General features: G+C 41.1%; 1 protein-coding gene and 1 non-coding gene across 4 annotated transcripts; one reads left to right on the top strand and one right to left on the bottom strand.

Annotated features, from left to right (window-relative positions):
* Positions 1–1,724: 1,724 nt before the first annotated feature.
* KPNA2 (karyopherin subunit alpha 2) lies at positions 1,725–9,424 on the bottom strand. Of its 3 annotated transcripts, none has more exons than XM_026678766.2 (11): positions 8,720–9,424; positions 7,735–7,839; positions 7,515–7,652; positions 6,938–7,026; positions 6,004–6,272; positions 5,233–5,327; positions 4,886–5,149; positions 3,800–4,033; positions 2,778–2,960; positions 2,473–2,622; positions 1,725–2,205 (listed from the first exon to the last, which is right to left on the bottom strand). In XM_026678766.2, the coding sequence occupies exons 2-11, from the start codon at positions 7,807–7,809 to the stop codon at positions 2,119–2,121; spliced, it is 1,584 nt and encodes a 527-aa protein (XP_026534551.1). In that variant the 5' UTR covers positions 7,810–7,839; positions 8,720–9,424; the 3' UTR covers positions 1,725–2,118. The 3 variants fall into 3 exon arrangements, with proteins under 3 accessions (XP_026534551.1, XP_026534552.1, XP_087812233.1); XM_026678767.2 differs by having other exon boundaries at positions 8,745–9,033; XM_087956107.1 differs by having other exon boundaries at positions 8,665–8,847.
* Positions 9,425–9,527: 103 nt separating this feature from the next.
* TRNAR-CCG (transfer RNA arginine (anticodon CCG)) lies at positions 9,528–9,600 on the top strand. Its single transcript has one exon. It is a non-coding gene; the product is annotated as a tRNA-Arg (tRNA).
* The last annotated feature ends 12,972 nt before the right edge of the window (positions 9,601–22,572 follow it).

Here is a 22,572-nt window from a genome sequence, read left to right as displayed (position 1 = left end):
TTTTTGCTTAGCCTGCAGTGGTGGAATTACTAGAGCAGTCTTTAATGCAGCAAGTTAACTTTTCTTTTTAAAACACTATTCCGCCTTACTGAATATTCAGGCTGATTTCTGCTAAGTTTCACACCTGTAAATCAGTTTGGCTTAAAAAATTATCCAAAGCAAGGGTCCTGTAGAACCAATTAAACAACAATCCAGCTATTGGCCACTATATCAAATAAGGCAAAAAATTAACTTTCTAAATCTTTTCCTATGTCCTTCCCCTCTAATTTAAACAATATACTTCCTGCTTATATTATAGGCTATTGCCTAATATTAGGCTAGTGTAGAAGTTCCTTAAGCTTAAGTTATTATCTAGATCAGGAATGAGCAATTAATTTCCCAAGGGAACCCATGAGAAACCTTGCGATCATATGAGATGCCCTATGCAATGACCATCACCTCCTCAAGCTGCAGATGAAGGGTAAGTGTTGTGCAGGGGCAGAAAAGTTATTTCTCTCCTTGCCTTCCCACAGCTGGTGGCTGAACTAAAAGAGCATATGACGACAACTGCACAGAACTGGTACCAATCCAGCTTCTTCTCCTGCTCCCTGCAGCATGCTTATTTACATTTTATTTCTAATTTTCAATTGATCTCACATTGGCTGGATAGAGGCAGCCAAAGGATCAGATATGGCACAAGGGCATAAAATACACAGGCATTATCTAGATGCAATGGAAGCAACACCCAACCTTCATATACTCACACAACCATTGCCTCTAGAGCAATGAACCTTTTGGTCTCAGCAGGTCAAAAAAATTGGAAAATGCCTAACATGTCTCTGCTGGCATATCATAACCCTGCTCCCCCAAACAAGGGAAATCACCTCCACCCACGTAAGCAAAATAATGCATTTACTCTAGTGATAACTGAATGTGGCCCTCTCTACACCCATCTTAAAAGTTGCCAAGGTTGAGAAACAGTAGACCAGACAGTTGTATGAAAATGTCATTGGGCCTTTTGAAAATAATACAGCACTACTTCTTCTGAGAACAATAAATCAATGTTTCAATTTGCATTTGCCATCTTTTCCTGCCCCAAATAATTTTCATTCTACTAACATGACTCTGATACATGCGGGGGAGAAAACGGGGAAGGGGAAGGAGTGGGGGGGGGTGGGGGGGGGGTTGTGGTTTTTTTTGGGGGGGGGGGGGGGGGGGGGGGGGGGGGGGGGGGGGTTGGGGGGTTGTGTTTTTTTTTTTTGGTTTTTTTTTTTTTTTGGGGGCGGGGGGGGTGGGGGGGGGGGGGGGGGGGGGGGGGGGGGGGGGGGGTGGGTGGGGTGTGGGGGGTGTGGGGGTTTTTTTTTTGGGGGGGTTTGGGGGGGGGGGGGGAGAAAAAGGGGGGGGGGGGGGGGGGGGGGGGGGCCCTTTGTTTTTTTTTTTTTTTTTTTTTTTTTTGGGGGGGGGGGGGGGGTTGGGGGGGGGGGTCCCTCAATTCCTTGTTGGGGGGGGCGGGGGGGGGGGGGGGGGGGGGGGGGGGGGGGGGGGGGGGGGTTTTTTTCCCAAATCAGTTTTTTTTTTTTTTGGAAAAATTTTTCCCCTAATATATGTATAAAGAGTTGTTGACATGCAGCAAGATTAAGTGGTCTCTTCTGTGTTAGTTCTCTTTAAAAAAGAAAACACAATAACAGGCATTCTTTTGCATCTCCAGAAAATGATTTTTTATACTTTGGATGATACTCAAAATATTTCATTTCAACAAGTACTCTTTATTTCATTTGAACAAGTATTCTTTAAAATCAGTCTGAGAGATTTGCTTTTGCTAATGAACGTTGTATGTTCTGCAAACCAAACGGAGAGTGAAAATTCACAAACCATTTCTGTCTAGCTAACTGTAGTACGGATATAATCTAGGTACATCCACTACTGAAAGGCAGTAGATTCAGAACTGGAGAATTTACAGAATAAAAAAAGGACATATAAGTAGAAGACACAAGTTCACTTGGCATATGTAACTGCCATGATCTGTTCAAGTAGTTTTAGTTGAAACAAAGTGCTATTTCACATTTCACATAGAAAAAAGGCAGTGCAAGAGACAGAACAGAAAGTGGGGAAAAAACAGGCTGAAGACGGTCAAGAGACTTAAAACTTGAAGGTATCAGGACTGTCTTGAATTTGGAATGTATATGCATCAGAACCAGACTCTGGAACAACATTATCATCTTCCTCCTGTAATAAAAGAGTAAAACTTAAAATATTCTAAATTTCTTCACAGTCTAGTATCTAATACACTGTCATATTTTAAGCACAAATTGGTGCTTGTGTACATATAAAAAGTACCAATCTTTTCATGTTTTTAATAGAGCAGCAGCACCCTTATTATTATTGTTATAGAATGTTAAGCCCTTACATGAACAAACTTTGTATCTACTTTTTATCAAGTAGCTTTTTGATTATATAGCAGCCTCTACTAAGGACAACTTAGAATTTACTTACCTCTGCTGAAAAATATTTTTCAATCAGAGTTGCAGCTGATTTGTAAATCTGCTCATTTTCATGGGATTGTAGAGCTTCAATTTTGTCTAAGCCACCACATTCTTCAATCAAAATGCACAGCTTTTCAATCTCACCTATTTTTTCAGCTGCCTATAGAGATAATGTCATGATAATGGACATTTCATTTCAGACAAATAAGATATTCTGAACATGCTTTAGCTTTAAGAGCTCTTGGTAGTGAAATACACAGTATTAATTTCAAAATGCTCCCCCACCCCCAGAGTGGATTTGCATTGTCAGCTTACCATAAAAATATTAGTAATAGCATCCAGAATCACCAGGACTGTTTTGCTGTCTTTAACCACAAGTAGATCCAATAATGGCTCTAATACACCTGTCTGGACAAGGTAAATGATCTGGCCAATTGTTCCTCCACTTGTATAGTTGGTCACCGCCCATATAGCTTCCTTCTGGGATTTAAAGTCTCCCTATTTTAAGATACAGAAAAATAAGGAGATAGCAATAGAACAGCCTTGACAAAGTTTAATATTGTAAAGTTAGTTTTGTGACACGGTTACAAATGTAAATACATGTTTAACTGTAAGATTATACACTTCTGCTATCCCTTTGAAATGTTTAGTTGATTTGTACAGCCACTTAGCACAGGACTCTCGTTTGGATACATCATGGAAGAATTAGTGCACTTTATTATTATTATTTAAATGCAGTGTTAAGCAGTGACATTTCCTGCATATTATTTCACTGCTTTTGGTACATAAAACTGATGGTTTTAAGTTTATTCTATTTGCAATAACCTCAAAAAGATGAGAAGTAACCAACATAAGGCAGTTTGCATCTTCAAACCTAGCACTTCTCTAATTAGCTGACTAACCACTAGAACAAATTGGTTCTTTAAAATATCAGGCTGGAAAGAAGACAGCACGTTCAAGTCCAAAAACCACCTGAAGGATAAAAGAACCTTCTAAAATATCATAGGATCAAACAAATTTCCTTCTTTCTTCTAGTTCTACATGGCCAAAACATTTAAAGAACACTGCTTAAGTATACCTTTTAAATTAGGAATGTGACAGATCCCATATTCTTAAATAGCAAAGGTATTTCATAGACTGTATTTTTATTACTTTCCCAAAAAGTTTAAAAAAAATGTGTCTCTGAAACATCGAGATAGAAAATAAAACCTTATAGGCAGACTATGAATTTAATAATTTTTATCTTTAAAAATATCTACCCAGAGGCAAATCATATGTTTTTAAAGCCAAAGTTCATTGCAAGGCAAAGAGATATCAAAATATATTTTCAGCGTTACCTTTTTTAAGATGCTAACAAGATATGGAACAAGCCCGTGGTCCACAACCTTCTGGATCTGATCCTGGCGGCCAGCAGTTATATTAGACATAGTCCATGCAGCTTCTTTCTGGATGTTGTTTTTGGGGTGAATAAGCAGACTTGGGAAGACAGCTAGTGCTCCAGCATCTATTACACTTTGAGTTTGCTCATCAGTCCCAGTTACAATGTTTCCTATAGCTCTTAATGATGGAGTCTGGAAAAGAGGTTTCAGATATTGGGCTGCATATAAAAATATAACATAGCTAAAGTGTATAAATCATATGTTGAAAGTTGGAGGATTTTGAGCTGTCTGGGGGCATGCTCAGTCTACAGAATATGGAAGAAATCCTTGCAATATCTCAATATTTACATACAAGCCTGCCTGCCTGCCCACCCACAAAAGTTCTTAATGCAATTCTCAATATTATTCTAAGTATATACTATTAACGAACATTGTTAAAAGCTGCCTAGATCATCTACTTCATCACAAACATAAAATGCAATAACAACATTACAGAACAATTATATTCCTACTGTAAAAATGTTTTAAAAAGATTTAAAAATCTTATCATTATACAGTAGGGGACACCTTTGTGGAATTCATATATCTGGTCAATTTCATGGCTATTCAATCAGTGCCAACTTCTGGCAACAGCCTGAACATGTCCCTGCAGCTTTCTTGGCAAGATATCAAAGTTTACTTTTTTCCCCCTTTTTGCTAATGTCTGCTTCCTAAGGTTGAGAGAAAGCGACTGGTCCAAATTTAGCCAGTTAGGTCTATACCTAAGGCAGGAATAGAACTTTGTGATATGAAAAATCAGTTATGTCCAAATAGAAAATCACAAGGATATTTCAATACTTTATGTCAAAGAAGGAGGTAGAGCCATCTCAACAGAACACTATATTCACCCAAAAGAGCTTGCAATTTGAGCAACATGAATATACTGAAAATATTTCTAAACCAAAGAATATTAAAAGTACACTTCTCAAGAAGTTGACATTACTACAGAACTATCTCCTATACAAAGAATTTCAGCACTTCATAACCTTCACTAATTTATCTTACCATTATTGGAACTTCTCCACATGCTAGCAGTTTCACCAATTGTGGCACTAGGCCAGTTTTGACCACTACTTCAATTCTATCATTTGAGCCATCAGTCAAATAAGAAATAGCCCAGCATGTGTCTGCCAAAACTTCATGGTCATGGTAATGCAATAGGCGAACTAAAGTGGGCAGAATCTGTTCAACAGCTTCAATGGGTGGTGCAGGGTTCTTGTTACGGCAGAGGTTTGACAAAGTCCAAGTTATGTTACGCAGGTAGCCAAGCTGAAAAGAAAAACATGGTTATGATTAAGTAATGCTGAAATTGATTTTCATGTTTAAGATTTTAGCTGAGAATTCACACTTACAGTTATAGAAGAGAGATCAGGAACAGCAAGCAGAGCCAAAAGTGGATCAAGTGCACCATATTTAATAACTAAGTCTCTATAAGCAGAGCCATCACCTGAAGGTAGAAATAGAGTGTCAAATGCTAAGACTAAGAGGTCATATGGAATTACTGCTAATTCAGGGCAGGAATATCACCATGACAAGCTGACTTGATCACAATCCAAGCATTATAAAAATAATATAACAGCCATAGAAAACTATTCAAGAAGAAAAGGAAACCTAATGGTAACAGCATTAAAACCCTTGGAACTAGCCACAATCAGCCAGAAGCCAGAGAACATTGCAGTCACAGATGTTAGTCATTGAATGCCACTGCGTAGAAATGATTTCAACAGTAGCATTGCAGAGTTGGAGGGGGGGGGGGATCTTGAAATGTGTTGCATTGAAATGTACAAAATCATACATAATTTCTATCTAGACACCATAATGAAACTTTTAAGGACAAGGGCATATTTAACAAACTCCCATATATTAAGTGATATCCCCTCAGCCTTCAACATTTAATGTTATGAATTCTAGAAAAGGCTCTGAAATAGCTACATAAGTTCCATATAATACGGCGCACTCAGCTCTAAATGTTGAAAATGCTGGCATAGGATTGTACTTGGAAAAACAGTTATGTATCTATGCACTATACAAATATGAAAAAAATGACTTGCATTTCAAATGAAACACGTTGGCTTTTTTTCGTACTATTACTTATAAGAAACACACCAGTTTTACTAACTTACCTGCAATATTCCCCAAAGCCCATACAGCTTGCTCACTAATGTGAGTATGAGGAGAAGCCAGTAGAGATATAAAGGCAGGAATTGCTCCACCCTCTACTACAGCTTTTGTCTGGTCTGATGTGCCGGAAGCAATATTGGTCAGTGCCCAAGCAGCTTCAAACTGAATAGGGCTGCAGTTTGCTTTTCCCAAAAAGGACACAAATTTTGGTATCAAGCCAGCCCTAATAATCTGGTCTATAGGGGGCTGCTTTTCTCGGGATAGCAGTTTCCTATGTGTAAAAGAAATAAATTTAGCTTTCCTATCTATATTTTAGAGAAAATTTACATTTCCATGACAACAGGTCTTAGTCATATTTTATTTTGGAAAGTTGGTCACTACAGTTTCAATTAGATGCAGAACAATGAAATATTCCTTTTGTTGCAAAGCATCATAAGATGCAAAATCTCTGTCTAGTGGCAATTAACATGGATGAGGTTCACAGTTTTTCGTACACATATAGCAAGTCCAAAGTTTTCTAGCAATTACTAATAGACTGAATGACATATACTATCACTTTTACAGTATCTTGCATATTCCCAACTGCTGCTTTATTTTGTACCAATATCTTGTACCAAGAGATGTTTTCAAAATTAGTTTGCTGATTTGTTTCCTAAAGATTTAGATATTCCCATTACTCTCATCTAACCATTATATATCAGTTGGGCTCATATCCTGCACAAAGTCACAATTTTCTGGATTGTACACTGCATTGCCAAAACTAAATAAAAATAGATTTTGGGTAACCCATTAAATAAGTATGCATTTTTACTGTGCTAAAAACTGTATCAAGTTTTTATCTTCTTGTCCTGTGTTACTATGAAACCGCAAGTTACAATTTTTCATCTCTTATCTGCAGTTTGTTTCATGCAGAATGTAATTCGTAGTGACACTTACCTGGCAGCCTGAGTAGCCTGCAGCTGGAATTCTAAATTAGTATTGTTAATGCCTTTAACAATTTCTTCTACAGACCAGTGGACAGCAACCTACAAGGCAACATTTCAAACAACTACATTAAGTTTAACAATTATAGTAGTCTTGGAAAATGACCTCACTAATGCTATACCATTACAAACACAAATTTTACATTACACACATTAATTTTAGTTTCATTTAACTAAAATAGAACAAAACACTTCCTTCTTTTAACATTCCAATGTTCAAACTTACTTTGTCCACAGAAGTCAAATGAAAGTAGATAAAAAATGTGTTATTCTAAATGAGGAAGGCCTACAGCTCAATAATCGTGAACAGAAAGCCTCAGGTTGAATCTCTGCCCCCTTCATTTGGACTGGGAAAAATACCTATGCAAAACCAGAACTACAAAAAACCAGGCGGGCGGGTGGGTCAAAACAGCAGCAAACATAGAACCAGTTCTATGTATGCTCTGTTTGTTGCTTTTCACAGCAACTGGCTCTACAGAAGTGGACAGAACCAGTAGAATCCCACCCCTGCTTATAAAATAGGCACTTACCTGATTGCCCCGATTTTCTTGCAGAGGTGAAGTAGCATCATCTGGAAAAGTGCCTACATTTCGCCTTTTAAGCATTTGGTCATCTTTTTTAGCTTTTCTCAGCTCTACATTGACTTCCATTCGTCGTCGCCTCATTTCCTAGTGAAAACACATACGTTGAAAAGCTGAGCTACTGCTTTAAAAATACAAGCAGTTGTATCTCCAGTTGACAGTTACTCACATTGGAATCTTTGCCCTTGTTCTTGAATCTGTTCAGGCGGGCAGCCATTGCCCCAGCATTCTCATTGGTAGACATGGTGACTGTTATACAGATCTGTCTCTAAACCTACAAAAAGACCCAATAGTTAAAATTAAGATATTACCCTTCAACTATATTGACTGCAGAACTGCAATTGGCATCCATTTGTAAATTACCAACAGCTGGCAAACACCGGGCAAAATGCAGTTTACAGCCTAAGAGGCAGCTCTGTTCCAAGCCTATTTTATTCAAATATTGATCTAAATGGTATTTAAATATAAACTTTCCTTTGGGTTTCAAGTTTGAGAACGTTTAAGATACACAGCTGACTCGATTTCAAACTTTATGCCTCTGAATTAAGAGGGATTGGCTCTCATAGCGTTTTAATTTCTCTTCGGAAGGAAGTGAGCTCAACAATCTCTGAACTTATTTCCTTTATTCTGGACATTTACTTTGGGTCTGCAGTCACTCTTGCAGAAAGTCCATTGAAACTGCGAAAGAGAATTTTTAGGGCACTAGGCATTACACGCAACGCTGTTGTTTATCCTCACATCCTCTCCCCAAACACACGCCTAATTCGCCGGCAGTGTTCACAAGACACCCCACCCCAAACCAGCCAACCGCAATTTATTTGGTTCTCATCAATTTACAGACCAGCGTGTTGCGCGAACCCAGAAAAGTGAGCCAACTGAGTTAAACCTCGGCTAAATGAGCCAACCCGGGAGAACGAAAAGCGCCGTGGCTGTTTCCCTAGCTAAGAAATGAAGGTTTCGTGAAACAACGTAACAAATACGAACGAACGAACGAACGAACGAGCGGCGGCAGAGAGAAGAAGGTGGGTGACCGGAACCATCCCGGTCTGGAAAGCTCTTTTATTAACATTCCTCCGTCCCCGGGCTTTTGAACCTTCACCACAGCCTGCCGACGTTTCCCCGATTTCGGACGCCTCTAAGGAAGCCTGCCTCACCCCACCGTCCTAAGTTTCAGCGCACCCTTCGCTCCTTGTAGACTCGGCGCGGCTTTTCCGACAGCGACCCAACACGTTGCGCCGAACTGCTGGAGCTGCGGAGCTCCCACTCTCGTTTTCCCACCCCCGTCTCCTCGAGGTGTGATTTAAATTTCTTGAGGCCTCACGCTCTCATTGGCGAATTCGAGTCCAAGCAAACCTCTCATTGGCCAGTTTGAAAAAATATAAGACGCTCAAGTTCTCGCGTTCCCGAGAGAGAGGGGGGGGCCGGGGGAGGAGGGAAGGGAAAGGAGGGAGGTGTCTCTCGTGAGTCCGAGATCTCGCGATCGCGAACGCCCAAGCGCGAGGCCCGCGGAACTACATTTCCCAGCGTAAAAGGGGCGGTGATTTGCGAAGCAAACGCTCCGAGTCGAACTCCGCGTGGCGTAGAATTGACCGTTATGTCGTCAGCTTGGTTACCGGGGATTCTTCATTGTTTATATGATCACGTACAGCATTTTTTAAGTGGTGACACTATGGACAGCCGGTTAGCGGTAAACGCTTCCAGACGGGCGGTAGATCAGTTTCAGGCCGGCAAACCTTTGAGGAGGAGTTAGAACGCGGCCAGCTTCCAAACCCACTCAAAAGGGTAGCGAGATGAGGGGGCGTGAGCTGGTAGAACACGAACCTAACCGAGCGGGAGGGGGCGCGGCCAATTTCCTAATGACGGAAAACTAAACCAGGAGGGAAAGGACGGACGTGGGTGGGCGGAGTCATGCGTGATCGGGAGGGGCCCTTAGAACGCGGCTCTCACAGCTCTTTGCTGAGTGACCCAGTGGCCTAATGGATAAGGCATCAGCCTCCGGAGCTGGGGATTGTGGGTTCGAGTCCCATCTGGGTCGTTCGAAGTTCTTATTTTGCAGTGGGATTAAAAATTATGAAGACGTTTCCTGAGCTTGATGATGGGTGTTTCTTAGGCTTTGTTAGTCGCGTTGGTTCTTCATTCTCACCATCGGTCTGTAATGGAATAAAACAAATCCTGGCCATGGGTCTCTTGACACGATGAATGGGAGATAGGGCGCGAGTAAGGCTTGTTAGCATTCGAGCTACCTCAGGAAAGTTCGTGGGTTTCCTCTACTCAAAAACGGTTATTACCGCCAGATGCACCCCGGGGATCTTTTCCACGCTTTGCGTGACTGCTTAGAAACAATATTGAACTCCCTTGAAAACGTTGTTTCGTATCTGCGGATAATACAAAGTAAAGGGGGGAAAACAATTTAAATCAAGTGTTTTTTTAAACGTGGTTGTGGACTTCAACTCCCAGAATTCCTCAGCCACCCTGCCGGCTGGGGAATTCTGGGAATTGAAGTCCATACCTGTTGAACTTTCCATGTTTGAAAAACACTGGTTTAAAATAGTCACATTTGTGGTCAACAAATGCTCCTTCACTTTGCATATTCTGTGGTGGTTCTTCAAACTTTAGGGGCATAAATTCCAATGTCAGTTGCAGGTGCCAAGTCTTCACAAAAAGTTCTGGATCTCAATTTACTCTAGAGTAAAGACAGCTAGAGATGTCTTTTTGACACCAAGTTGGATGTATGGCCAACTGTTAATTTCTTGCACCTATGTGTATTGGTTCCTGGTGACTGCCTATACAAATCCTTGCAGTTTTCTTGGTGTTTTGGAAGTGGTCTGCTTCCCAGGGCTGACTGGCCCTAGTTGGCTTGGTGCCTAGGTCAGGACTACAACTTGCCATCTGCCAATTTTAGCCTGCTGTTTTATCCATTACACCAGACTTAACCACTACACCAAACACGGAATAACAGTTTTAATCCCACTAAAGCTATGTTCTGTTTCAGCACTGCTAACAAGTACAGGTAGTTCTTGGCTTACAACAGTTCATTTAATGATTGTTCAAAGTTACAACGGCACTGAAAAAAGTGACTTATCACCATTTTCACACTTATGATGATTGCAGCATCCCGGGGTCATGGGATCAAAATTCAGGTGCTTGGTAACTGATTCATATTTATGATGGTTTAGAATTAAAATTGAGCTGGAAGTGACTTTGGAGGTCTTTTAGTCCAGCCCCCTACTCAAGCAAGAGATCCTATAGCATTTCAGACAAGTGATTGTCCAGTCTCTTCTCCAGTGATGAAGCACCCACAACATCTGAAGGCAAGCTGTTCCACTGGTTAATTGTCTTCACTGTTAGGAAGTTTCTCCTTAATTCCAAGTTGCTTCTCTCCTTGATTAGTTTCCATCCATTGTTTCTTGTCCTGCCCTCTGGTGCCTTGGAATAATTTGACCCCCTCCTCTTTGTGGCAACCACTCAAATACTGGAACACTGCTATCTTTGCAGTATTCTCGGTGTAGTGTGATAACTTTTTGCAACGTTCTGATGAACAAACTCAATGGGGAAGCCATATTCACTAACAACCATATTACTAATTTAACAACTGCAGTGATTCGCTTAGCAACTGTGGCAAGAAAGATTGTAAAGTGGGGTAAATTCACTTAACAAATGCCTTGCTTAGTAATAGAAATTTGGAGCTCAATTGTGGTCAGTTGAGAACTATTATATTGTATTTTTAAAATGAGCTTTAGTAATTGTAGATGGAAAAGAATTTCTAGGTATTTAACAGTATTTGCAAACTCCACTACAAAAAAGCCTCCAGCAATGTACAATAAACAGAATATAATGCAAGTTATTAATATAAATGGTAAACTAAAGAACATTACAACTATAATCAGATGGCTGTCCACAATCTCTCTTTGAGCCAAATGCTCATTTTGATTCCATAACCCAAACTTTAACAGCTGATTCAAATATGCTTTCTTTTCTCCCTTAACATTTTGTCATAATTTCCAGGAAGGTGGGCCCAACCAATTGAACAGGATGAAAAGTTTTTCATATTGTTGATCAGCAGTTTTGTCTTCCAGTTCATATTTCCAGTTCAGAAATACAGTGATTTGTGGATGAAAAGTTGGGTCTCAATTAAGTTTCTTCCCAGAAGTCATTGAGTTTTCTTTGAACTGAATCTAACAGTTTTGATCTGTAAATCTGCAATTTTGTCAATTCTGAGGCAACATTTCCTCAACTTAAAACATAGAACATAAAATAATAGAGTTGGGAGGGACCTTGGAGGTTTTTTTAATCCAATCCCCTGCTTGAGCAAGAGACCCTATACCAGGGCTGTCAAACTCCTGGCCCATGGGCTGGATGCCTCAGGTGCTGGCCACACCCATGCCTGGTTTAGCAAAGAGGGAAAAAGTCATGTGATGCCACTGTGACATGAGTTTGACACCCCTGCCCTATATAATATAAGGCAAAAGTTTGCCCAGTGATGGAGCACCCAAAACTTCTGAAGACAAGCTATTCCATTGGTTGATTGCTCTCACCATTAGGAAATTTCTCCTTAGTTGCTTCTCTCCTTGGTTAGTTTCCATCCATTGTTTCTTGTCTTGCCTTTTGGTACTTTAGAAAATATGTATCACTCCTAAAAAGATACAAAACCAATAAATTCCCCATTACTTATAAAGATGTTAGAAATGTTACCAAGATGTTTCTGAGCTAGGAATAAAATACACAAGCAGTTGCATTAAGACAATCTCTTCATTCTTAGGCATGTTTAAAGATTCCATCTTCCCATTCACATTTAATAATCAGCATTGAGGGAGAAACATAACTATACTGGAAGTTGACTTTTTATATATCACATCTGAGATCTTCCAAATGACATTGGACACCAACTCTTGCCAATTTTAGCAAACGGGACCAATAGTGAAAGATGACTTAGGTCAGAGTCAAAAAGTATATTGAAGTTACATATAATTCATCTTTGCCTTAAATGTGGCAGACAAAGAACTATCTACTTTCATAAGAATTGTCCTAATCACTTATATTATGCTGGTAATCAACCATCCAGATTTTGATAACATGACCAGGGATATGCTGCAATGGTCATAAGTGTGAGAACTGGTTGTAAATCACTTTTTTCAATGCAGTTGTAACTTTGAACAGTCACTAAACAAATAGTTGTAAGTCATAGACTTCCTGTATACAGTTCAACACATGCTGTTTTCAAAAAAAATATGTCTTGGAATGTACCCCAATGTTTCCAGTGAAGACCATACATTAAAAGCCCTGTCATTGTTGAAGGCATTGCGGAATCTGGTAGGAAATATCTCCAAAAGGATAATTGAAGGTATCACAGGTTGTCTACTAGTATTATAAAATTGAGAGGTGCAATTTAGGAGAATAAATCTACCTATGCTTTCTGCAAAAGTCCAAATTAAACCATTCCCAATGGTTGTTTAGTGTTGATTGTTCTTTAGCGGCAGTTATGGCCCCTTTACAACCTGTGGACTTCAATTCTTTCCAAAGTTCCCCCCAAAGTTGGATAACAACCTATTCCTATGACATCGCTCTTTTTCATATGCTTCCCATAATTATATGAAGTGAAGTGATCTTTATTCTTGCATTATTTTCTTTTTTTGGCTTTATTTCCCCACCACCCCTTTTCAAATATTTTTGTCTCCTATCACTTTTCATTCTTAGCTGGTGTTTTTTAATTGTTCCCCCTAAATCTTGGCTCTAATTTTCTTTTATTCTTACTGGCATTTAATACTGTAAGATTTGTTTAAATATTCGTTTTGGTTTGACCCATTTTATAGTTGTTTAACAGCCTTTCTGATTACTCCTATCTTTCTGTTACTATATTGATTTACTTCAAATTTACTTCCTTCTTTTCTTTGTGATTTTTATTTAGTTAGAATTCATTCTGTTTCTATGATTTCTGTTTCTATGATTCAGTCTTGTTCTAGTAACTGAGCTATTTTAGTCTTTTACCTTTTCTAATTATTGGCTCATTATTCATGTTACGTTTGCTATTATTCCACAGGTATAACATCTTCCTTTCTCAGATCCAAATTTAAAAAGATTGGTGAGTTGCAGAGTTGAACCAATGCCACAGTTTACCTTTTTGCTATTGCGTTAGCTTTTATTAATATATAGTAGTACCTTGGAACACATTATTAATTAGTTCTGGGAGGCACAATGAGTACCAAAAATGATAAGTCCCAAACAAATTTTTCTCATGAGGAGTAATGTATTGAGTCACAAGGCAGCTGACATTGACAACTTCTAGCTTGTTCATTCAGTACCAAACAAACGATGAGTACTGAGACAAAATTTTCATGTCAAATGTGTTGAGTACCAAATTTGATGAGTTTCAAAGCAGTTGAATACCAACCTACCACTGTATCTCAAGAATCAAAAGAGTTACACATCAAATGTGCCATTTTTAACATGCTTATGAATCTGCACTATGTTGAATATGTCAGTGGTCCAATCAGTGTAGGATTCAATAATGTGACTTTCAGCAAAGTTGTGATTTATCAAGACTCAGGGTTTTTTTCCTCTCTCTTCTTCAAATGACGAACATGTTTTGGATTGCTAGGAAGAAAAAATAAAACTATTATTTATATTGTTTCTCCCCTTGGAGTTTTAGGGAGATCATTTGCTACATCAACAAATATTTGCAGCCTTTTCCTTCTCTGCATTCTTTTCCCCACTATGGAACAGCTGCCTTCTGTCATATCACCCTCCACCTACATCTCACTTAGGAGGAGTGTGACTTCACCTAAGAAATTAACTACATACCGTGTTTCTCACAAAATAAGGCCAGGACTTTTTTTTTTTTACCCCCCGAAAAAACAGCTAGGCCGTCTTTTCGGGGGTGACTTAATTCCCCCCCCCTTACATCCTCGGGCGGGGGGCAACGGCTTGGATGTTGACTTCAGCATTGGTGGGGCACTTCGTATTGGGAGACCTTCCGCCACCGTTGCTTTCCCTTCTCCCCGTGCTGCCGCGGCGTTTAGAGCAACACTGCGGCGTTTGGCGCAGCTACGCGCGGCCAGCCACGGCTCCTCCCTGCAACCAGAGCCTGGCGGAGACACTCGGCTTCAGGCACTCCTGTCACCGCTTTCCCTTCGCCTTCGAAGGCAAAGCCAATTCTTTTAAAAACGACGCCCTACTACCGGTGCGACAAAGCCTCCCCTGCCCAAGAGGGCAGCCCAACCCCACATGGGGAGGAGGCAAATCTCCCGAAGCACCCAGCCGCCATCCCTGCCTGGCGCCAGGCAGAGCGTGTAGAGCTTGGCCTGGGGTGCCCAGTGCAGCTGACAGGCAGGCCCTCCTGCCCAGCAGCGGAACTCTCACCAAGGCAGCGAGCGCCTCCCTGCCGGACCCTCCACTCATCCCGCCAGGGCCGCACCAGAGCCGGCTGGGCAGAGCTGGGAAAGTGAGCCACGGGTGCGCGCCCGCCTGCCAAGCGAAAGAGCCAGGCCGACCCGAGCTTGGCTTCCTTCCAAAGTCTCTTCAGCCCGAACCTGAAGGGGCCACCGGGAGAGGCTGCCCGAGGTAGTGATAGCGCCTACCCATCCGTGGACAGGGAGGCAAGGTTACGGCCTGCGCCGCATCCTCCGAGCTGAGCCCTGTCGAGTGAGTGCCTCTGCCCGATGCCTGTGCTGCTGCAGCGTTTGGAGCTGCCGGCGCATTTGGAGATGCGTGGGGACGGGCTGGGTGAGGGGTGGAAAGGACGGGCAGCTTCGGGCTCTCTCCGCCGGACCTGCTGGCCAGGGAAGCAGCACTGCCGTCACCTCGCCTCCCTGTCCATGGATGGGTGGGCGCTATCATTGCCTCGGGCAGCGTCTCCTGGTGGCCCCTTCAGGTTCAGGCTGGAAGGACTTGGGAAGGAAGCCAAGCTCAGGTTGGCCCGGCTCTTTCGCTTGGCAGGCAGGCAGGCGCGCACCCGCGGCTTGCTTTCCCGGCTCTGCTCAGCCCGCACGGCTCTGGCGCAGCCCTGGCCGGATGAGTGAAGGGCCTGGTGGGGAGGCGCTCGCTGCCTTGGCGAAAGCTCTGCCGCTGGGCAGGTGGGCCTGCCTGTCAGCTGCACCCGGCGCCCCAGGCGAAGCTCTTTGTGCTCTGCCCAGCACCAAACAGGGATGGCGGCTGGGCGCTTCTCCCGGGGTGGGCCGATCGTGTGCTGCGGCCCCGGGAGATTCGCCTCCCCACGTGGGGTTGGGCTGCCCTCTCGGGCAGGGGAGGCTTTGTTGTACCGGTAGTAGGACATCGTTTTTTAAAAGAATTGGCTTTGCCTTCGAAGGTGAAGGGAAGGTGGCGCCAGGAGCGCCTGAAGCCGAGTGTCTCCACTGGGCTCCAGTTGCAGGGAGGAGCCCTGGCTGGCAGCGCATGGCTGCACCAAACGCCGCAGTGTTGCTCCAAACGCCGCGGCAACACGGGGAGAAGGGAAAGCAACGGTGGTGGAAGGTCTCCCGATACAAAGTGCCCCACCAACGCCGAAGTCAACGCAGGCAGCACCATATCTGGGTATGCAACAAAAGTACTTCCTAACGGGAAGGCCCCACCACCATTCCCCCCATTTCGCATGTTTAATTGGGGGGAGGGGCTTAATTTGATTTTATGCCTATAAAACATGCTGGGACTTTCTATTGGGGGAGGCCGTATTGTTGGAGAAACACGGTACAAACATACATACATACACACACACCCATTGGAGTATTTTGGCTGGAATTTCAGTTTGAATGGAAGATATACTGAGTGATTGTATCTCCAGGGAGTCTTTCATCATTACTGCAGGAGACATTGCAAACTCTGACTTGTTGATGATATTACAGGCAATTAATCAGCAACTCTTGGAATATGCTGCTAAAGTAGATCTTTTGAAAAGAAAATATAGTGTAGCAAGAAAAGTTTAAAATGCAAGAATCTAGAGCCGGACAGGACTGGACAAGGGAAGCCTTCAGCTTTTTTTTAAAGAGCAAATTATTTGATAAGGAGATTAAACCTAGGAACACTTAGAGAAGCAAAAATGAAACTAAAGTATTGGTGACCGGTCAAGAATTCGACTAGATCCTAGGTCAAACATCCTAGGGAAAAGAAATTGTCTGAATCAGAATCAAAATAGAGTTGGAAGGGACCTTGGAGGTCTTCCAGGCCCCTCCTCAAGCAGGAGACCCTATACCATTTCAGACAGGTGGCTGTCCAGTCTCTTCTTAAAAACCTCCAGTGATGAAGCAGCCACAACCTCTGAAGGCAACTTCTGTTCCACAGGTTAATTGTTCTCACTATCAGGAAGTTTCTCCTTAAATCCAGGTTGCTTCTCTCCTTGATTAGTTTCCATCCATTGTTTCTTGTTTATTTAAGAAACTTTTATTTTTGTAATTGACCAAGTTATTTTGAGCTCTGAAGGTTATTATATAATTTTAGTTGTTAATCAGAAATTATTGGAGAAGAAAAACTGTCCAGAGTTATCTTGAGGTAAGATGGGCAGCCTATAAATTAAATAAACCAACAAAGAAACAAATGTCTTCAGGGTGCTAATGACCAGATGCAAAGAATATAAATCCTTCTATTCTCCATCATTCAAAACTGAAGACATTTCTTGGATGAGAAGCAAAGTGTTTTCAAGGGAAAAAAATCCAAGAACATCCGGGTTGCCTTTTGAAAAGCACTTTTGGGACTGCTTTTCTTTCATGATTACACTTGCAAATCATTTGCCTTTTCAGCTATCTGAGTAGTATCAGTATCGCATAATCTTTCTTTCTTCAGTTTTAAAACCATACAGATCATTCCTAGCACAGTCTTACTCAATAATGTATTCAGCATGCAGGTTGAACAAATTAGAACACGCAGCCTTGTCTTATTCCTTTACTGACCTAGATCTAGTCAGTTTCTGCAGATTTCATTTGTACCTATTGCTTCCTGTCCTATGTGTACCTTTTTTCATGAGGATGAGAACAAGTAAGATCTTCCGGAACTCCCATTTTCCTAAACACATCCCCCAGTTTGGCATCTCTAGCCAATGGAGTATGTACAAATTATTGTTTACAATTTCCTCATTGCATTACCATCACACCTGCTTCTCTCTTTGCTTATTCACTTGGTGCCAGAATGGTGAGACTGATTTAGGATTTAAATTTAGGGTGGGGATGGAAGAGAGTGGATGACAGCTTGGTTATGTAGTTGTAATTTACATGTGAGTCAAAGGATCAGCCCCGTATCAATTAACAGTTGTGTTTAAAACTGTAGTATTGTTAAGACTCTTTGTGATTTCCTGAAACCTTTTAATGTGAGTTCAGCAACCTTTTACTCAATTTTGGAGTTAATGTCCCCCCCCTTTTTTTCCAAAACAGTAACTTTGAGGCCCAAGGAGTGTCCTAGAAGGATGAAATGCTCTAATATTACTCTGTCCTTGTGATGAGTTCTAATGCCAAATTTGTGTCCATTCTTTTGTACAACATTCGTCCAACAGATTCCAAAGAGGCTTCTCTGGAAGATGACTGCATGAATCATATTAGAGGAAGAGTATATTAAAATAACTCTAAACTCTTGTGTGTGCTTGTTGGGGCTTGTGATGTTGATGTAGATATAGAAGCAAAGTAATCATCTGGGTGATTACCATTCAGGGTGTGGTTTCCATGTTAACATTACTATCCAAGTTGTACCTCAAAGCCACTTGGTTATCACCAGATTGTACCTCAAAGCCACTCTCTTGTTGCCAAAATATGATTTACTTTTAGCCTCAGTGATTGACTAACAGCAGGCAACCTTGGAAACTTTAAGACCTGTGGACTTCAAGTCCCAGGATTCCTTAGCCAGCCATTCTGGGAGGTGAAGTCCACAAATCTTAAAGTTGCCAAGGTTGGACACCTCTGAACTATAGAAAGTGCTCTCCAGTTTTTCCTGGGAAGGTCAAAGCTGGAGGGGCATTGTACAGGGTCAGACACTAAACACTAAATTAAACACTAAATTAAAGTTATCCCCTAGAGATGATAAATGTCTTTCCCAACCATAGTTTATGAGATGAGGATCAGGTCGTCGGCATATAGCAACAGTTGACTGGGAAAATCACATTCACGGGGAAAAACAACAGAATTTGCACAAATTAAAAATCATTACTCATTAGTTGGAAACCAGTTTGGTGTAGTGGTTAAGGCATCAGGCTGGAAACTGGGAGACCCTAAGTTCTAGGTCCATCTTTGGCATGAAGCTACCTTGGTTACCTCAATCTCAGTCAATCTCTCAGTCCGATTAAGGACACAAGGACAAACCACTTCTGAAATCTTGCCAAGAAAACTGAATAACAGACTCAGAAGGGACCTTAGAAGATCTTCTAGTCCAACCCCCTGCTCAGGCAGGAGACCCTACACCATTTCAGACAAATGGTTGTCCAGTCTCTTCTTAAAAACTTCCAGGGCTGGAGCATTTAAACTTCTGGAGGCAAGTCGTTCCACTGATTAATTGTTCTCAGGAAGTTTCTCCTTAGTTCTAGGTTGCTTCTCTCCTTCATTAGTTTCCAGCCATTGTTTCTTGCCTTGCCTTCTGGTGCTTTGGAGAATAGCTTGACTCCCTGTTCTTTGTGGCAGCCCCTGAGATATTGGAACACTACTATCTTGTCACCCATAGTCCTTGTTTACATTAAACTAGATATACCCAATTCCAGTAACCTTCTTTATATGTTTAAACCTGCAGTTCCCTAATCAACTTCAGGGACTTGTCCAGGCAGTCATAAAAAAATCAAGACTACTTTGAAATCTCTCTCTCTCTCTCTCTCTCTCTCTCTCACACACACACACACACACACACACTGCACAATGACAAAATCTATATAAAACTAAAAGCCTCTTCATAACTCAAGAAGATCATAGAAGGCAGTTATGATTCGTTTCAATATGACCCTTTGCCACAGATCACAAAGGCATCTGTGCCTTAATTGTTAGGCCTGTGAGTTGCCAACTGTGAGGACAATGCAAAAACAGAAATCTTATAGCTCTTTAAATCTAAATTAAAGTAAGGTCAAACAAAGGAATAGAAAACAGATATAGATTAAACCTCACAGTTAAAATTTATGATATTTTATACCAGCAAGAAAATAAAAACACTGAGAAGCAAAGGTAAAGGTGGCCAACTGGCATCAAACTAAACCACAAAACCAACTACTGAGTTGATTACAGGGTTGTATCCCCAAATCTCTATCATGGTTACCTGGAATTTGAACAAGTCTTATTTAATAAGGAAAGATTAGGTCTGAGACAAGCAGGAAATATTTTCTTGTTTGGCAACAAGTGTCAACTTAGCATCAAGTATATAAGATCAAAAATTTCCAACCTCAGGATGAAGTAGCAGAGTTTGATGGTTGTTATTCTAGTCGAATTAGCTTCTCAGATTTATTAAATAATTCTAGTTATAGGGATTTTTATAAACATTGTTGAACAGTGGGGGAAAGGTCAACATCGGGGTGCTGCACTAACTTTTAATGGATATAACTGCTTAATGGCCTTGCCACTATGTAAATAGTAAATTTATCTATAGCCATTTTACAGCCCCTCTCCAATTGAAGTCCTGCCTCTAGTCTTGCCCTCAAGACATCCTCCTTAAATTCCAAGTCTGCATTAACGGTAGTGTTATTTCTCATTATTACCTAGCTTATCATGGTAACTGATCTCTGTTATGCATCACTGTCAGCTACTGTAGTTTTTTTGTTTTTTTGTTTGGTTTGGTTTGATTTGGTTCCTGCAAAGTATCAGTTCCCAGTCATAGACTACCTCTAAACATAGAGACCCTTTTTACTGTCACATCTTCCCGTAGCTTATAATATAACTAACTTCCTCCATTAATTTGATAATCTTTTACATCCTTGAATTCCTGGGGCTTTCCTTTCATCTCTCTCCTTCGCACACAAATTAAAACAAAGTGTGTTCAGTCTGAACTCATCTTTGTACACTTCCTTCTTTTTGGATTCTTCTTCTTTAACTTCTTTGACCATCCCCCACCCCAAGAGTTCTGCAATGTTAAAGCAGAGTTCAGAGTTGTTTCTCTTAATCTTTTGTCAGATAAAGTTAACATTATTTTGAAGGTCTAAAATTCATCATGTCTTTCTAGACTCAAATTATTCTGGAACTTTTCCTCCTAGGTCTTTTCTCTTTAAAGTCCAATATCCCAGTCCTCTACTAAATTATTTCTTGCTTTTCCATTCTACAATTCATTGAATATCTCATTCACTGCATTTTATTAACTGCTCATCAGGAAGCAAACTAATTTCATGTGCAGTTTGAAGGAAAGCCTTGCTTTGAAGTCATCCTTAATATAACAGGTTTCTTACTAAGCAGCGATATCCAAAGTTTGATAGTTTCATATTACTTGTCCTTCAAGTAATTGTAGGGATTAAGAAAATGTTTTCCAATAACTTCAAACTATAGAGTTGGACATTTTTTTGCAGGAAAACAAGCTGTGCCAACCTCTCCCACAAAAGCAGAAAATTATGTGTTTATTTATTTACTTTATTTATTATTCTTTTTACATTCTATTCCAATTCCATTCCATTCCATTCCATTCCAATTTTCTATAACCCATTAGGACAAGATTCATCAGTGCATCTGCATTTGGAAGACAAAGGCCACTCTTTTGAAGACAACAATGTCCACATTCTGGATCGAGAGGACCACTGGTTTCAAAGGGGTCAAAGAGGCCATCTATGTTACGATTGAACAGCCCTCTCTCAACAGAAGCAGAGAGATATGACACCACCTATCTCTTGTTTACAACACAAGTCCTTTCAGCAGTTCCCAGAAGATTCCCTGCTCATTTGCACTATTTAGGTGACTCTGCGGGCACAGATAAACCTCCAAGTGACTCTCACAAAGAGAGCTAAGGACCAGATGACTGCAAATAATTCTTCCATTCTCCCACCATTCAGTCAAAATAGAAGAAGCTTCTTGGGTGAGAAGCAAAATGTCTTCAAGGAAAAACAAAAGTGCCTTTTGAAAAAGCACTTTTGGTACAAACTGAATCTAATAATCAAATACTGTATATCTCTAGTTGTTTGGGTAAAGCCTAAGTAAGTTTAACACTTAACATTTTAGTTTTAAGTGCTTTTACAGAACAGTAATAAACATTCATCGCTTAATTTTATTTCCATATTCTTCTTCTAGAATGCAAAAAAATGGGGAGGGGGGGAGAGAAGGATAGGAATATCTCATCCAAAAGAGGAACCTTCAAAAGGAGATAGGGAAGCAGTTCAGCAAGTTCTTCTAGTTCTCAATCCTTTTCTAAATACTGTTTAGTGCTGAGATGTTTATTTTAATCAGTTCTTGCTTTAGCAATAATGAGCAAAGTGCTGGAAAGATACCTTATGGAGATGGTTGAATAATAATAATACATATAGCTGCTGGGCTGTTATGCTGAGCATGCAAAAAATAGGAAATTGCTGACCATCCTCTAAAACAGTGATACCCAACCTTTTTTACGCCGCGGCCCGGTATCCCCAACCTTTTTTATGGCGCGGCCGGTACCGGCAGTAGCTGGGCGCTGCCATCTTTTTGATGAAAAAGTGCTTCCGGTGAGCTTTCTACCGGAAAAGCTCACCGGAAGCACTTTTTCATCAAAAGATGGCGGCGCCAGCAAGCCAGCGGCCCGGTAGGACTTGTTCCACGGACCGGTACCGGTCCACGGACCGGTGGTTGGGGACCCCTGCTCTAAAATAGTCCTCGACTTACAACCATTCTTTTAGTGACCATTCGAAGTTACAATGGCACTGAAAAAAGTGACATGACCATTTTTCACACGTACAACCATTGCAGTATCTCCATTGTCAGGAGATCAAAATTTGGGCGCTAGGCAATCGACTCATAATTATGACAGTTATAGTGTCCTGGGTCATGTGATTACCTTTTGTGAAGCAAAGTCAAGGTGGAAGCCAGATTCACTTAACAAGTTTGTGACTAACTTAACTGCAGTGATTCACTTAACAACTGTGGCAAAAAGGTCATAAAATAAGGCACAACTCACT

Source organism: Notechis scutatus, chromosome 2, assembly GCF_049901735.1.
Source record: "Notechis scutatus isolate UNSWTSFEM ecotype Mainland chromosome 2, rNotScu1.2, whole genome shotgun sequence".
Lineage (NCBI taxonomy): Eukaryota > Metazoa > Chordata > Lepidosauria > Squamata > Elapidae > Notechis > Notechis scutatus.
This window is presented reverse-complemented; position numbering and strand designations above follow the sequence as displayed.

What these genes read in the sequence shown, in the direction of transcription:
- KPNA2 (XM_026678766.2), bottom strand. Translation starts at nt 7,809, where the DNA reads ATGTCTACCAATGAGAATGCTGGGGCAATGGCTGCCCGCCTGAACAGA. An exon ending in AAGAAAATCGGGGCAATCAG is followed by an intron (nt 7,027 to 7,514) that starts GTAAGTGCCTAT and finishes GTTGCCTTGTAG; the next exon opens with GTTGCTGTCCACTGGTCTGT. An exon ending in CTATTACTAATATTTTTATG is followed by an intron (nt 2,623 to 2,777) that starts GTAAGCTGACAA and finishes TTATCTCTATAG; the next exon opens with GCAGCTGAAAAAATAGGTGA.